The sequence below is a fragment of the Rana temporaria genome, chromosome 2 (genome assembly GCF_905171775.1).
Source record: "Rana temporaria chromosome 2, aRanTem1.1, whole genome shotgun sequence".
NCBI classification, from domain to species: Eukaryota; Metazoa; Chordata; class Amphibia; order Anura; family Ranidae; genus Rana; species Rana temporaria.
In genome coordinates, this window is record NC_053490.1 from 310,911,388 (window position 1) to 310,928,586 (window position 17,199).

At 45.8% G+C, this 17,199-nt stretch overlaps 1 protein-coding gene across 2 annotated transcripts in view; it reads right to left on the reverse strand.

Annotated features, from left to right (window-relative positions):
- The window catches only part of TSPAN2 (tetraspanin 2), a 236,155-nt gene that overhangs the window by 49,835 nt on the left and 169,121 nt on the right, over positions 1 to 17,199 (reverse strand). Inside the window, exon 4 of one of the 2 annotated variants that reach the window (XM_040337387.1) lies at positions 4,772 to 4,846. The exons of the other annotated variant lie outside the window; for it this stretch is intronic. Within the exon in view, the coding sequence (XP_040193321.1) occupies positions 4,772 to 4,846 (75 nt within the window). The remainder of the gene's footprint in view (positions 1 to 4,771; positions 4,847 to 17,199) is intronic. 2 annotated transcript variants of the gene reach the window in all.

Genomic DNA, 17,199 nt, shown 5'->3' on the forward strand with positions numbered 1-17,199 from the left:
ACGTTGTACCGCACCACCAGAGAGCCACGCTGTACCACACCACCAGAGAGCCACGCTGTACCGCACCACCAGAGAGCCACGCTGTACCCGCACCACCAGAGAGCCACGCTGTACCCGCACCACCAGAGAGCCACGCTGTACCGCACCACCAGAGAGCCACGCTGTACCGCATCACCAGAGAGCCACGCTGTACCGAACCACCAGAGAGCCACGATGTACCGAACCACCAGAGAGCCACGCTGTACCGCACCAGCAGAGAGCCACGCTGTACCCGCACCAGCAGAGAGCCACGCTGTACCCGCACCAGCAGAGAGAGAGCCACGCTGTACCCGCACCAGCAGAGAGAGCCACGCTGTACCCGCACCAGCAGAGAGAGCCACGCTGTACCCGCACCAGCAGAGAGAGCCACGCTGTACCCGCACCACCAGAGAGCCACGCTGTACCTGCACCACCAGTGAGAGAGTCACGCTGTACCTGCACCACCAGCGAGAGAGCCACGCTGTACACGCACTACCAGTGAGAGAGTCACGCTGTACCCGCACCACCAGAGAGACAGCCACGCTGTACCCACACCACCAGAGAGAGCCATGCTGTACCGCACCACCAAAAAGAGAGCAGGTCAGTGTCACAGGGCAGTGTGGGCACAATAGAAGACAGACAGTACTAGCATTGAATGGCCACAATACGACTGGGACACTGTAATATAAAGGGGACTGCACTGTATAGGGGCAATGTAATCATTGCAGTGCCCCTTTACAGTGCAGTTCCCTTTATATCACAGTGTCCCTGCACATTACAGTGTGGAGGACCGACAACAGCCACCCCCGCGAATGTCTACCGACCGCGCCCCCCCCCCCCCCCCGTCCCTGGAAAAGTTGGCTGCTCAGTCTAAAATGCCCGGGCCTATTTTTTGTCCCAGTCCGGGCCTGGTTGGGATGTTCATGACTACTATTAGTAACTGTGGAGGTAACCCAAGGATTCTGGAGAAGCAGATGAAAATTCTGAAAGGCTGCAATTGGGCAATGAGGGATATTATGCCCAAATGTTCCTCAGTCTCCCTCAACTTACCCATGTCAAGCACAGGATGCACACTCGAATATTGTTGTCGGCAACAATAAATGCCCAAATCAAACAATTCCCTAGTCTCCCATCTATCCCCACCACACTTTCCCAACAATCAGCAAAACCATTCTCAAGAAAAACTAAATATGGCCTTAATAATGACTCCTGAGGAAGTCACATGATAGTGACGAATGCGCATGAGTCCACTGAGAGGTATCGGAGGCGACGTTGGCGACAGATTGCCCCTCTTTTTACATGCTCAATTGTATTTTAGATTATGTGAGTACCCCTGTCTACTATCTCTGAGAATTAAAATTTTAAAACGGTATCACACTATCGATGCTTTATTTCTTTGGGGCGAGAAACTGACCAATCTGGGACGAGAACTCCAAGGAGGACCTGCCGTTGTTGGATCAGAGCCCATCGAGAGAACCATCTAATGTGGTTGGATCTATATGCTGTTACCTTACAGCAGTAAGGTAAGGGGACATCCTTACTCACCCTAAAAGGATCACTGGATACCCATTCCCCTTCCACTTCATATTGCGGACCCACACTTGCACTTTTGCTTCTTGGACTTTTGAAATTTTATTTATATATATTTTTTGCTGATATTTTTCAAGCCTTGTTGATGGATTGTTTATCACCAGTTTAGTAGTGTCACCTAGCACAGTTACTTGGGAATTTTTTGCACCACCTATCACTTTATTCATAGTGTATTTCATCACATTAAGAGGAACCTGTGGAGTTATATGATTTGCACCAGTACTGTTATTGTTCACTGATCATTTTATATTTATTTTTATGCTGATGCCATTTGGGCTATACTGCTCCTCATTTCATTTATACAAATTTTCATTTTCTTCCCCCACCTGCTTATTCACCTATCCATTCACCACTGATTAGCGCAGCACTACCCTCCCCATTATCAATTGCTTATGGTTTGATACACCTTTCAGTGCCGCAGCTGTACCTCCACTCCTCCTCACTTCCATTTCCCCCCCCCTTTTCTTTCTTCCCCTCCTTTGATAAGCGCGGTAATATCCATTTTTTCAATATGGCCTTAATAATGCCCAGTGATTTTCAATATCAAGATTAACAGTGCTAATCTTTGTGTCACTGGTAGAAGGCCACAATCCAAAAACATCAGGGATCTGGGGAACCCCTCACCAAAATATTACACAAGTGTAACCATGTAGTCACTATGTAGGAATGCCTGCCAAAAGTAGGATAAGCACTAAGCTGAACATGTGCTGAGCTGTCAGTATAATTTTAGTAACATCATAGCCAAAGAAAGTTTGCACAGATACATGTGGCTAAGCTGCATTGTGGTTTTCAGGTTTACATTAGGATGTATGATGTCCTGTTAAAATGAAAGTGCACTGAAATAAAAGGATATTTGCCATAAAATCATTTTCTTGGAGGTCAATGAGGGGCACAGGAAGTCTTCAGCCTTCGAGTTAAACTGCCACATGGGAGGAGGATTGGACACCGGCTAGCAAAAAAAACTGTCAGCCAGCCCAGGATAACCTCACTTACTACCAGCATACCCCAGTGTTTTCTTTCTTGTGCATTGAGGACACATGATGTCTTTACCCATTGAGATGCACAAAAAGCAGTCCAACTAAAGAGTTGGCAACATAGCAAACAATGCTAACAGGCGCAAGAACACAACCAGGGATTTTTTACAACTCAAATCGCCCAAAACTGGCATTAGATTTGGCCAAAACATGCACCTGGAAGATCTTAAAGAGTGTGTAAACAGAGGACCAGGTGGCAGCCTTGGAAATCTGGTAAACAGTTGCTTGAGGTGGAAAAGCCCAAAAACTGCTCACAGATTAAGTATAGTATGCCTTTACAGGAAACAGTGGAACCTAATCCTTGCCACTAAAAACTTGAATGAAGACCTGCCTGTGTAGAGATGGTGGAATGCGATCGTCGAATGAAAAGCCTATGCACTTTATTGGGTCCATCTGGAATGGCAAAAACCAAAAAAAAAAAAAAAAAAGAATTGGTCTTTCTGAAAAAAGCAGCGACAGATGGACTTGTACAGCCCAACCCATATCTAAGCAGTAGAGAGAAACTTCCTTTTGGTGAAGAGAGAAACTTCCTTTTGGTGAAGAGAGACAGAGAACAGATAAACAATATTCTGGCTGAGGTGAAAGGCAGAAACCTTAGGCAAGAAGGAAGTCCGGAGCGGATTGGTACAGTACGCCATTTTGTTTCCATTATGAAAGTGGCCTATACAACCGAACCATACCACACCATTCTGGGTCCTGCTTCAGATGTGGGGCCATAGAAAAGGGTATGGTTCAGTTAGGGCGGAGCTACAATACATTCAACTGATTGGTGGACGCTAGGCATTTTTTCTAAACCCTGTATGGCCCGACGGTCCGACTTGCAGTGGAAATGCTCACCTGAATAGGCCGGACCATTCTAACCCTTCCAAACTGTACTGACCCGAACCGTTCCTCTCAGTGGAAACGAGGCATTATACAGCAAGTTCAAATGGTGCTTTCTGGATCACAGAGAAAACCAGATTCAGGTACCGTTGAATCACGACCGGGGAACAGGTAGAGAGCTACATGGAAGACCCCTGTACAAAGGTTTTAATCAAGAAGTTAGAAGCCAACGATCTCTGAGGCAGGATAGTAAGAGCAGAAACCCGACCTTTGACACTGGTTCAGACCCAGCTGTAGAAAGGAAGATTTATCCCACTGAGAAACTCCTGGGTAGGAAACAGACTCAGACATTGGCAAATGTATAATCTGTTCAGTGCTCACATTTCATTTAATATAAAGTGGCACAGACATATGTACTAATATACATAAAAGGACTGCTCTTCAAAAAGTGTATATATACATACAGTATATATACACACACCTATTAAAGCTTTTTTTCATGCAGCTACACACTTTGAAAGTACGTAATATTGTGCCACGTTCAGGGGGCAGGTGCGGGAATCATAGCACAGCTGTGCAGGAACTTGTATATCATTTTAACAGATTTAGAAATTACACTGTTGCTCAGAGCTTGGGCTTATACAGCAGCGCTGTTACCCTTCCACTGCCATTGACATGAGGTTTATGGCGGAAACAGAATCATGTGCAACTGATGGCTCAGTAAGCCTTTTTACATTCCTTTCTGCTAAGAAATCATAGTCATTTTAGTTACCATCAACTTACAACAAAAGGGTCCCTTTGACTTTTTTCATGAATAAATAGCGGTCATCAGTGACACGCCACTGATCACAGGCATTCATTCAGTGTGTACACCCCTCTCACCACCACTGCTACCCAGTGTGCTTTGTGTGACTAATCCTCAAAAGAGAGCTTCTAATCTGTGCAACAGAGGAAGGCTGAGGGTGAGAAACTGAAGGGGTTGGGAGTAAAACTCCAGTTTGTAGCCCTAGGATGCCAAATTCCACACACAAGCATCTGAGATGCAAGCAATCCAAGCATCTGCAAAGGTTAACACGTTTCCCCTACTTTGGAAAGTGAACACATCTTCAGGCTGAAAACACATTATTGGAGGACTTTCCAGTGAGGGTTTTTTTCTGGGCTGGCCTACAGTTTTGTTTGCTAGTGTCCAAACCTATTGTAGAACAGTATAACTCGAAGGTTAAAAATGTCCTGTGTCCCTCAATGGACAAGAAGGAAAATTTGTTGTTACAGATCAAATAGGCGATAAGAGTAAATGCTATAATTACCTTTTGTTTTCCCAAAAATGCAAATACTCCTGCTGTGACTTCTGCCGCAAAAATGACAAGTAAGCAGGCGAAAAACTGAAAGAGATAAAAATTACATTAAAAACGTCAAATCCACACTGTTTCCATCTACAGCAGTGGTTCTCAACTCCTTTCCTCAGGACACACTAACAGGCCATATTTAAAGTATTACCTTGGGGAGATGCAGACTAGGATACTGCAATTACTGAGCAGCAAATTATATCACCTGTAATGTATTTCTGTTTTCCTGGTCGTCCTACGGCGGCACACAATGGGTTAAGCTCCCTTCTAACCCCTAAGGAAGAAAGAACTAAACTAGCAGTGAGACAAGTTAAATTGATTAATTAAGCGCAGTGAATCCACCTGCCTTGTGCCTATAAACCGCCCCCAAGAACACACACAGACGTATTTTTTCTTTCTTCTTACCTGAAAGTACAGATGAAGAAGGCGTGAGGCAAGTGCTCATACCCGGTGCTTCTGGGTTCCTGAGCTAAGGGGCGGCCGTATACCGGGTGCTATCCTCGGTCCCTCAGCCTGCACCCCAACATCCCCCGGCAAGAACGTGATCCGGAAAGGCCGCCATGTAATCCCCCGTCCTACGGCGGTTAGATGGATGCCGGGGGTGTTTGCGCTCCATTGGCCGGAAGTCGCCGCAAGGAGCCGCGCAGATGGATGACGCACTTCCGGGACTCCAAGATTCGCATCTACGACCGGAGGGACGGTGAGCGCCGGTAACGGCTCCAATTCATTATGTTTTTACTGGAAAATGTATGATGGGCTGATCGCATTACTTTGCTGTATATACGGCCGGGTCTGAACTCTGGGGGAATCCCAGGGCGGCCGCGTCACTTCTGGTCCAGGGCTACAGGTTATTTCTGACCGGCAGGGGTCTGCTATGGCTGCACTCAGCCTAGGCAGCAGATTCCTTGGCCGGTCAGAGGTGAGAGCATGTTCCCTATGTTATATTTATATACATATATTTATAGTGCTGTTACTTAGGTGGGGGTTTTTTCTCTGTCTATTTTTTTTCCCAGATGGCTCCCTCTGGAAAAGCCAGGAGAAAGTCCAAGCACAATGTATGCAATAAATGTGAACAGCCCCTACCGGAAACATATTCAAATGACACCTGTGCATCCTGTTTGAATCCACCTGATAATGCCAGTTCATTCCTGTCATGGTTTAAAGGGGAAATGTCTAGCACATTTAAAGAAATTAAAGACTCTCTGGTATCCAAAAAGAGGAAGCGTAGTACCAGAGATATATCCCCAGCCGCATCTAGCTCCTCATCTGGGGAATGTAGTGCCTCCTCATCCGGTCAGGAAGTAGTGTTTGAGGATCTGGATGACGATTTATACTTATTGCCTAAGGATAAAATTCCTAAATTGCTGTCGGCGGTAAAGGACACTATAGAATCTTCCAAAGATGTATCCGCTAGACCGAAAAAGGATCAATTGTATTTTCCTCAGATCCCAGATATGAGATTTCCTTTCCACCCCATTCTAAGTGACTGGTTTAAAAAGGACTGGACCAACCCTGACAAGAAATCCGATGCGGGGACCCGCTTTAAATCTTCTTATAGGTTGGATTCTAAAGTATCACCTGAGTGGGAAAATCCACCTAAGCTTGATCTGGCGGCTGCTCGGATGGTCAAGAAATCCGTTTCCCTCAGATGAATCCTCCAAACTGTCTGACCCCTTGGAACGAAAGGCAGATGGCTTAGCCAAAAAAAGTTATCTAGCTGCAGCCTCCACCGCCAAAATTGCGGCTTCTTCAGTTCCGGTAGCAAGAGCCCTAAGGGTCTGGCTGAGTCAATTGTCTCTGGATATAGAAGACGGGGTCCCTAGGGACTCTTTGTTGAAGGGAGTTGACATGATGAAGTCTGCCGCAGAATTTTTATGTGACGCTCTTGTGGACGTTCTAAAATTTTCGTCCAGATCCCTCGCCTTATCCAATGCGACCAGGAGGGCACTTTGGATAAAGCAGTGGATGGGTGACTTATCTTCAAAGTTCAGTTTTGTTAACCTGCCTTTTCACCCTTCATCCATGTTTGGCCCTCATCTGAATGATATTCTCAAGTCTTACAATGAAGAAAAAGACGCTACCTTTCCCTTGGAGAAGAAGAGGTCTAGTAAGCCGTTCTATGGAAGATCCAGATACTCCCCAAAAAGGAACTATTCCTTTCGGGGCAAAAGGCCATATTATAGGAAAAGGCAAGATCCAGCGATCCAGCCAAGAAGCAGCCCTTCAACAAACCCAAAGAAGCCTGACGCCATCAGCGCCTCTCCTCCAGTGGGAGGCAGGCTAAGGTTTTTTTCTCAGGTCTGGCAAAAGACGTCATCGGACTCCTGGGTGACGGACATCGTCACAAGAGGGTACTCTCTGGAGCTGAATTCTTTTCCTCCACAGAAATTCATGCTCAACAAACCCTCCAACCCAGTAGTTCTAGAGTTGGTGGAAAAGTTCATAAAAAAGCACGCTCTAGAAAAAGTTCCAGATCAGGAGAAGTTCCCAAGGTTTCTACTCCCCGATATTTCCAGTGCCCAAGGCCTCAGGAGGATGGAGGCTAGTAATAGACCTCTCTTACCTAAATCAGTTCTTTGCAAAGCGCAAATTCAGAATGGAGTCAATTCGGTCTGCCATTGCAAACATAGAAGAGGGAGACTTCCTAGCGCCAGTCGATCTTCAGGACGCATACTTGCACATCCCTATTCTAAAATCACACAGGAAATATCTACGGATCGCTCTTCTCTTCAATCACCAGATTTCAATTCACTTGCCTACCATTCGGCATTACCTTGGCACCTCGAGTCTTTACAAAAGTGGTAGTGATCCTGACTGCAGCTCTTCGCCTACAGGGGATATGTGTAACACCCTACCTAGACGACTGGCTAGTCAGAGCCCCCTCAGAAGTTTTGTTAAGGCATCATCTTCACAAAACCCTTCAAATACTGGTCTCTCACGGTTTTATTGTGAACGTAAAGAAGTCTTCTCTGATCCCTACTCCAATCATTCCCTACCTTGGGTTCACAATAGACACCCTTCAGATGAGGTTGTTCCTTTCACATCAGAGGGCTTCCAATATTCAACAGGCAGTGCAGGATCTTCTACAAACCAATCACTGCTCAGTAAGGAAGGCGATGAGGGTCCTAGGTATGATGACATTATCCCTGGAAGCTGTTCCATGGGCCGGGGCCCATTTCAGGATACTTCAGAACTGCATTTTGTCCCAGTGGAACAGGAGCCAAGACTCTTTGGAGAAGCCTATCAATATTTCTCCTGTAGTGAAGAAGGATCTCCTTTGGTGGATGCATCCTCAACGCTTCCTGTGGGGCAGATCCCTCAGGACTCCGATTCAGACGGTCCTCACCTCGGATGCCTCAGGCTTAGCCTGGGGTGCTCATGTGGGGGACCTTTGGGTACAAGAAGCCTGGTCTCGGAAGGAGCTTCTAATGTCGTCCAACTTGAAAGAGCTTACGGCAATCAGGAAGGCGCTCATCCATTTCAGGTCCGAAGTTCTCCACAAGGCGGTTCAAGTTCAGTCAGACAACTTAGCCACAGTTTTTTACCTGAACAAACAGGGGGGAACACGAAGCCCCTCAATGCAGAGGGAGTGTGCCCGCATCATGCTCTGGGCAGAGGAGAATCTTTTTTCCCTGACGGCCGTTCACATCAGAGGTGTGGACAATGTGAGAGCGGATTGGCTCAGCAGGAATTCGGTCCTGCCGGGAGAGTGGGAACTGAACCCTTTGGTTTTCAGGAAGATCACCTCCATGTGGGGGTTGCCTGAATTGGATGCAATGGCGAACTTCCAGAACAAGAAACTTCCACAGTTCTGCTCTCTATCCAGTGTGGGGAACCCACTGGCGATAGACGCCCTGTCGATAAGCTGGAGGAGGCTTTTCATCTATATCTTTCCTCCGATTCCAGTGATCCCGAAAGTACTGCAGAAAATTCGGGACGAGAAGGTGAGAGCAGTAGCAATCCTACATTTTTGGCCCAGGAGGTCATGGTTTCTGCTAGCCTTGAATATGGCAAAGAGTCAGGTCTGGAAACTACCCATCCAGAAAGACCTTCTCCAATCGGGGATGCTCCATCCAAACCTCGAGAAACTCCAGCTTGCGGCATGGAATTTGAACACAGAACCTTGACGGCTCAAGGCCTATCTCAGGAGGTTATAGCTACCCTTTTGGCCTCTAGGAAGCCTGCTACCCTGAAAGTCTACAGTAGAGTGTGGTCCCTATACTCGGCCTGGTGCACCAGGAGCTCATCTTCTCCTGAACAGGTAGCATCTCTGTTGCAATTTTTACAAGAGGGCTTCCAAAAGGGGCTGAAACCAAACACTCTGAGGGTCCAGCTGACCACCATTAATTCCTACCTAAACGGAACATTTTCGAAAACACCTCGTCAGCAGGTTTTTCAGAGCCATTAAGAAGATACGACCATCCTTCCATAAGCTGCTACCAGCCTGGAGCTTGCCTTTAGTGCTGAAGAGGCTAACGTCACCTCCCTTCGAGCCTCTGGAGAGTTCATCCTTAAGGTTCCTCACTTTCAAATGTATCTTTCTGGTAGCAATTACATCCGCCAGAAGAATAAGTGAGCTTCAGGCCCTGTCATCCAAAGAACCCTATCTCAGGTTGCTTCCGGATGCGGTTGTCCTAAGAACTATGCCGGGTTTCCTTCCCAAGGTCTCCACCTCCTCGAATATTAATCAAGAAATTGTGTTGCCTGTGTTTAAAGCGGTAGTTCACCCCCCCCCCCGACACGATTTTACCATCGAGACAGGCATTGTAGCGCGAGCTACAGTATGCCTGTCCCGATTTTTTTAACCCCGGACTCACCTTGTAATCTGACATCGTAGATTTCGGCTCCCGCGGGGAATGGGCGTGCCTATGGAGAGGGAGGATGATTGACGGCCAGCCCTGGCACGTCACTCTCCCCGAAGACAGCCGGAGTAGGTCTCGGCTCTTCACGGCGCCTGCGCACAGGCTATGCGCACGCGTCGTGAAGAGCCAAGCCTATTTTGGCTATTTCCGGAGAAGCGTGACGCGCCAGAGCCGGCCGTCAATCATCCTCTGTCTCCATAGGCACGCCCATTCCCCGTATCTTCGATCTACGCGTACAAGGTGAGTACGGGGGTAAAAAATTCGGGACAGGCATACTGTAGCTCGCGCTACAATGCCTGATTTTATGGTAAAAGAAAAAAAAAAAATTTTTTTTCGTTGATAGGGTGAACCCCCGCTTTAAGGATGGTTCTGAAGATGACCTGCACCTCCTGGATGTAAAAAGAACCATCTCTGCTTACCTACAGAGAACCTCGGAATTCAGACAGTCTGAGGCCCTGTTCCTACAGTTCCAAGGGCCAAACAAGGGGAAAAAAGCAAGTAAATCTTCACTGGCAAGATGGATTAGGGACACCATCAAGCACTGTTACCTTTTAGAAGGCAAAGATTCCCCTCTTCTCTTGAGAGCTCACTCTACAAGATCTACAGCTGCGTCCTGGGCTGAGAAGTATCACGTTCCAATGGACCAGATCTGTAAGGCGGCAACGTGGGCTTCACCGAACACCTTCATAAGACACTACAGAATCGATGTAGTATCGTCCGAGGGATCGGCCTTTGGCTCAAGAGTGCTTCAGGGTGCCTTAAACCATTGATATCCCTCCCTTTCTTTTTTGCACTGCTTTGCAAATCCCATTGTGTGCCGCCGTAAGACGACCAGGAATAGGAACATTTATTCTTACCTGAAATTTTCTTTTCCTGTAGTCCGTAGGCGGCACAGGTTTTCCCTCTCATTAAAATTACTCTATTGCTGCATAAGATACGTCTGTGTGTGTTCTTGGGGGCGGTTTATAGGCTCAAGGCAGGTGGATTCACTGCGCTTAATTAATCAATTTAACTTGTCTCACTGCTAGTTTAGTGCTTTCTTCCTTATGGGTTAGACGGGAGCTTAACCCATTGTGTGCCGCCTACGGACTACAGGAAAAGAAAATTTCAGGTAAGAATACATTTTCCTAATCTTGAAAACCTGGCCTGTTAGTGGGTTTTGAGGACTGGAGTTGAGAATCACTGATTAATTAACCACAGGTTATTTTCTACCTTTCATGGTGCAGTAATAGAAATGCTAGTGTATGGTAAATTAAAGGCGGCCATACACGGTTAGAATTTCTAAAGAAATTTATGGAAAATCGTATCAAAGAATTTTCGTACGAATTTCGCACCACTGGTGGGCTGCAGCAACAGCCGATTTTCGTGCAGCAAACTAATTTGAGAAATCCAACATGTTGGATATTTTTTGAAAAACTAACGATTTTCTGATCAATAAGAGAATCGTGCGAGAAATGTAATGGAAAAAAAAAAATGTGCGAGATACGAATATTCCCGGCGAGAAACTAATATTCCCGGCGAGAAACTAATATTCCCGGTGAGAAACTAATATTCCCGGCGAGAAACTAATATTCCCGGCGAGAAACTAATATTCCCGGCGAGAAACTAATATTCCCGGCGAGAAACTAATATTCCCGGCGAGAAACTAATATTCCCGGCGAGAAACTAATATTCCCGGCGAGAAACTAATATTCCCGGCGAGAAACTAATATTCCCGGCGAGAAACTAATATTCCCGGCGAGAAACTAATATTCCCGGCGAGAAACTAATATTCCCGGCGAGAAACTAATATTCCCGGCGAGAAACTAATATTCCCGGCGAGAAACTAATATTCCCGGCGAGAAACTAATATTCCCGGCGAGAAACTAATATTCCCGGCGAGAAACTAATATTCCCGGCGAGAAACTAATATTCCCGGCGAGAAACTAATATTCCCGGCGAGAAACTAATATTCCCGGCGAGAAACTAATATTCCCGGCGAGAAACTAATATTCCCGGCGAGAAACTAATATTCCCGGCGAGAAACTAATATTCCCGGCGAGAAACTAATATTCCCGGCGAGAAACTAATATTCCCGGCGAGAAACTAATATTCCCGGCGAGAAACTAATATTCCCGGCGAGAAACTAATATTCCCGGCGAGAAACTAATATTCCCGGCAACATGAAGGTTTGGTCGGCGGAATTTCGAAAATCAATGGTGGCATCATCGGATCAAAAAAAACAAAACGTTGATTTTGAAAAGAAAATTTGTTCGAAATTCGACCACGTATGGCCTGCTTTAGTGTTAGGCCCCTTTCACACGTGCGGATCCTGGGAGGATCCATTTTTGGATGACTAGTCTGTCTCTGCACGCTGTCAGATCTCCACTTTCCTCTATTGGGGGGGGGGGATCGGATGAAAACGCACCGTCTGTCAGTTTTCATCCGATCCGCAGACGGATGGAAAAATAGGGTTTTCTTCCGTCATCAGTTTTGGAGCATAGTGGAGACTGATGTCATCAGATGTTCATCCGCTGACACACGCTATCCCATAGGGATACATGTATGGCTGTTTTTCGTCCGAAAACATATGGATGAAAAACGGACATACGGTCCGCCCGTTTGAAAGGGGCCTTACCTTGTGGTTTGTGCACACCTGAAGTAATTTACAGAGGGAAATATTAAAGCGTCCCTTCAGTAATTTTTTCAACTTTGCATCTATTAAATCTTCTGCCCTTGTTTTACCTTTGGATAGTAAAACATTTTTCTGTCAGTAAATACCTTATACAGCCCACTTCCTGTTTCTTGTCTGTCATTAGCCTAGGCTTATAACATTATGCACAGCTAGGGTTGCCACCTTTTCTTCAAGCCAAACACTTTTCTGGCGCACTGCATTTTTTTGTAGTATACACTATATAGAAAATAGGATTGTAAAAGACCTTGGATACCTTTGGGTGGGTTAGAGTAGTAACAGTGTGCTGTATACACAATGGCGAACAGAGTGAAGAAACATTGCATTACCATTGAAGGGGCCTACCTACAACAACCCTTACCATCCACTGCACACTGACAGTTCAAAGTAGCCCATCCAACCTATTACAACCCACACTATCAACACCACACCAAAGTGACCTATTCTATCTCAACATTCCAAATCAGTCCATCATATCCAAGGTACCCCAAAGTGGACCACCCTAACCACAGCACCCCAAAGAACCCCACACCAGCGGGAGGCAGTGGGGTGGACATGGGCTGCAGAGTAGTCAGGGGGACCGTGGGATGCACCAGGGGGACCATGGTGCTCAGTAATGGACTGTACATACCTCTTCTCCTGCTGTCCCGTTCTATAAGCTTTGGGTTGCACTTGCTCCCTGTACACTGGCTGCTCCTTCTGCTGGGCTCTTGCAAGAAGCGCTGCATTGCCAGGTGCAAGAGAGTCAGGGCGGCCGCTGATTTGCTCTGCATGCAGAGAGGGACTGAGGGAGCTGGACTTAGGGGGCGGAGCTGAGGTGGATTGAGCATCGGCAAAAGCGTCATTGGTTGCTAGGACACTGGTCCTAGCTGCCAATGACTCGAAAGCAAAATGTTGCGAGAAGGAGAGGGGATGGGCCGCAGGCACCCCGGCAGGAAAAAAGACAGACACAGAGGCGCTGGAAATGTTGTGCCCGGGTTTCCAGGGAACAGAAACCAGGGCACAAGTTTCCAGCCCTGTACTGTCCAGGCAGGGCCAGATTAAGAACATCATGGGCCTGGTGCTGAGGATTTTGGTGGGGCCTTTTAGGCTGCATTCACACCTCCGCGACAAGTAACGCCGCGTGCGCGGCGTATTTTGCCGCGAATAGTGTAACTTTTTTTTTTACAAATCCTTCCTATTGCTTTGTATGGCCGAACGCCAATGCCGCCTGAAAAAAAGGGTCCGGGACTTTTTTTCATACCGCAGGTGTACGGCGTCTATGAGATGTGAACCATCTCATAGACAGCAATGGGAATTCTCCCCTCCAGCGGCACGAGCGGCCGGCGTTGGGCGTTTTGTCGCGGAGGTGTGAATGGGGTGTAATAAATAATAAATAAATGCGTGGGAATGACATGAACGCAGCCCAGCCAAGGCAAGTGACCAAAGGCACAGAACCCAGAAGGAAGACCGGGTGAAGATGGAAGTGTCCAGGCCCCGCCTGATTCATCGCAGCACTGGAGGGCTCAGTCTGAAAATGTAAGTGTACACTAATGTGCTAATATGCTGTGCATACTTGTACGTTGTGGCATAACCTACCCCAGGGCCTCTAAAAAGTAGTAATGTCAGGAAAGTTTACTACCGCTTTATTATCACAGGATCCCAGGAGCCTCTCATGGGGCCCCCTACTGACCCGGTGGACGATGGCCCTTGGGCAGTGCCTAAGTGCACAGTTGCCAACATTTAAAAAATATTTTCAGGGCCACTTTTTTATATAAGTGCTATATTTAGAGTAGCTGAGATCCCCAATGTTCCTCTATACATCATAGTAGTAATCACAAAATTAAATGAGTACTAATAATGGGGCAGAATATGAGAACTGATATTTCCTTTAGTTGAACTAACAAAAGTGTGTCCATTCTAGAGCTGGTAACATTGAGGATATTCAGTATAATTTTAAAGAACTGTTTTTGTGAGTAAGCGACATAGGGGAGGAGTATGGACGGTATATATGTGGGAAGTATGTGCAGGTGAGGGAGAGGAATGTGGAGGGTCTAACAGTGGGCACTATGTACAGGAGAGGAGTACAAAGGGTACGGAAAAAAGCACTATGTACAGGAGAGGAGTGTGAAGGGTATGACAATGGGCAGTATGTACAGGAAGAGTGAGGGGGTATGACAGAGGGTAGTACGTACCAGAGAGAAGTGTGGAGGGTATGATGGGGCAGTATGTACAGGAGAGGAGTGTGGAGGGTATGACAGTGGGCAGTATGTACAGGAGAGGAATGTAGACGGTATGATAGTGGGCTCTATGTATAGGAGAGGAGTGTGGAGGGTATGACAGTGGGCACTATGTATAGGAGAGGAGTGTGGAGGGTATGACAGTGAGCAGTATGTACAGGAGAGGAGTGTGGAGGGTGCGACAGTGGGCACTAAGTACAGGAGAGAAGTGTATGACAGCAGGCACTATGTACAGGAGAGGAGTGTGAAGGGTATGACAGTGGGCGCTATGTATAGGAGAGGAGTGTGGAGGGTATGACAATGGGCACTATGTACAGGAGAGGAGTGTGTAGGGTATGACAGTGGGTACTATGTATAGGAGAGAAGTGTGGAGAGTATGACAGTGGGCACTATGTACAGGAGAGGAGTGTGGAGAGTATGACAGTGAGCACTATGTACAGGAGTGGAAGGATATTTAGGGACTGAGTAGTGGTTAAGCGGGTCATACATGGATTGAAATTACGCCAATTATGCAGAGACCAGCCATAGTCAATCTATGTATGGGCTAGCTGGTTTTACACAAGTCAATCTATTAATCAACTTGAGTACAACCAGCCTGTTTTTTTTTTCTTAAAACAATTAGTGCTGCCAGCTAAAGTTAGCAACACTGATCATTGTACGCACTGGCAGAACACAATAACACTGCAGGAGTGATTCCCCCATCCACAGGTCAGCAGGTGAGAGGGTGTGTGGGGACAGGCTGGTGAGAGATACTAGTCAGTGGCTGGGTAGGCACTGGTAGTATCAGAGCCAGATACACACAGGTTACATACGCCACGATCGTTAGAGCGAGAGCAATAATTCTAGTACTAGACCTCCTCTGTAACTCTAAACATGTAACCTAAAAAAATGTAAAGCATCGCTTAGGATACCAAAAAGAATTGTGCTAGCTTAACTAACTAACTGTTTTTTTAATGAATGAAACATTTTTTTCCAAAAAAACATGTTTGAAAAATTGCTGCGCAAATACCGTGCTAGAGCTGCACAATTAATCGTTAAAAAAATCGTGATGTCGATTCAACCCCCCTGACGATCTCCAATGTAGAGTTTGCTGATTCTTTCATATAATAAGTGGAGAGACTTTCAGCTGTCAAAAGAAAATATCTGGGCAGTCTGCCAAGTTTTTAACAGGAAACATTGTAACTGACACTTCCTTCTTAGATCAAATGGATACACTTCTGTGTGTAAAGAACAAATCTGGGCAGTCTGCGAAGTTTGTAAACAAAATGAAACATTGTAACTAACTAACATTGTAACTAAATTTAACCACTTAAAGTCCAACACTTGTTTCTTAAGTTAGAAAGCAATATTATTTGCTAGAAAATTACTTGGAACTGCCAAACATTATATATATTTTAGCAGAGACTCTAGGGAATAAAATGGCTATTGCTGCAATATTTTATGTCACACTGCATTTTCCCCACTTCAATGAATAATAAAAACCATAAAAACAAAACAGTGAAGTTAGCCCATTTTTTTTTTTGTTTTAATGTGAAAGATGATGTTACGCCGCAACAATCGTGAGAGAATCGTGATCTATCTTCTAAGCAAAAAAATTGCAATTCTCATTTTAGCCAGAATCGTGCAGCTCTGTACCCTGCAACATAAAAAGTGCAAAGACCACCATAGAGTAATTTTCTAGCAAAAAACAAATGATGATTTTTACATGTAGTAGAGAAGTGTCAGAATTGGCCTGGGTGGCAAGGGGTAATTACCATGAGTAATATACAAATAATTATTATAAGCACTGTGATCCTATCAGTCTGCTGTAGTGTGTCAGCTTGTATTTATATTGGCCGCTCTGAATGTAGCTTCTGACAGGCTGTGCAAGCAGGCCCGTATCTCCGGAACCATAAATGATAGCCGTCCAATATTTAAACCAGTTGTGAGGTAGCTCTTCCCATGCCTACCCCCAAATGTGGGGTTTCTGTGACCTCTGGTCATCGAGCTACAACCCCCCAAATTCGATCTTAGAAAAAAAAAAATTCTTAAAAAAAAAAAAAAAAAAATTTTTTTTTTTTTTTTTTTGGGCAAATGGGCCTATCTTGAGAAAGGGGCCTGGAGCTGCAGCTCCATCAGCCCCATTGTTAATCCGGCCCTGTGTCCAGGTCAATACAGGTGGCAACAGCTCTGTTACTCCTGTAAGTTTGCCAGAAAGGGAGGGGGCGAGTCATAAAGGGCCAATGAGAGCTGGAGGTGTGTGTGTGTGTGTGTGTGTGTGTGTATAAATTCAGGAAGTGAACAGGCAGCAGCTTCAGCTGCCCACAGTTTAAATGGTTGCAGTAAAAACTGGTAACCTGTAAAAATTTTCAAAGCGTCGCCTAGGGAGATTTTTAAGTAACGAAGTTTGGCGCCATTCCATGAGTGTGCGCAATTTTAAAGCATGACATGTTAGGTATCTATTTACTCGGCGTAACATCATCCTGCATATTTTGCAAAAAAATTGGGCTAACTTTACTGTTTTGTTATTTTTTAATTCATGAAACCATTTTTGTCCAAAAAAAAGGCATTGGAAAAATTATTGCGCAAATACCGTGCAAGATAAAAAGTTGCAATGACCGCTATTTTATTCCATATGGTGTCTGCTAAAAGAAACAT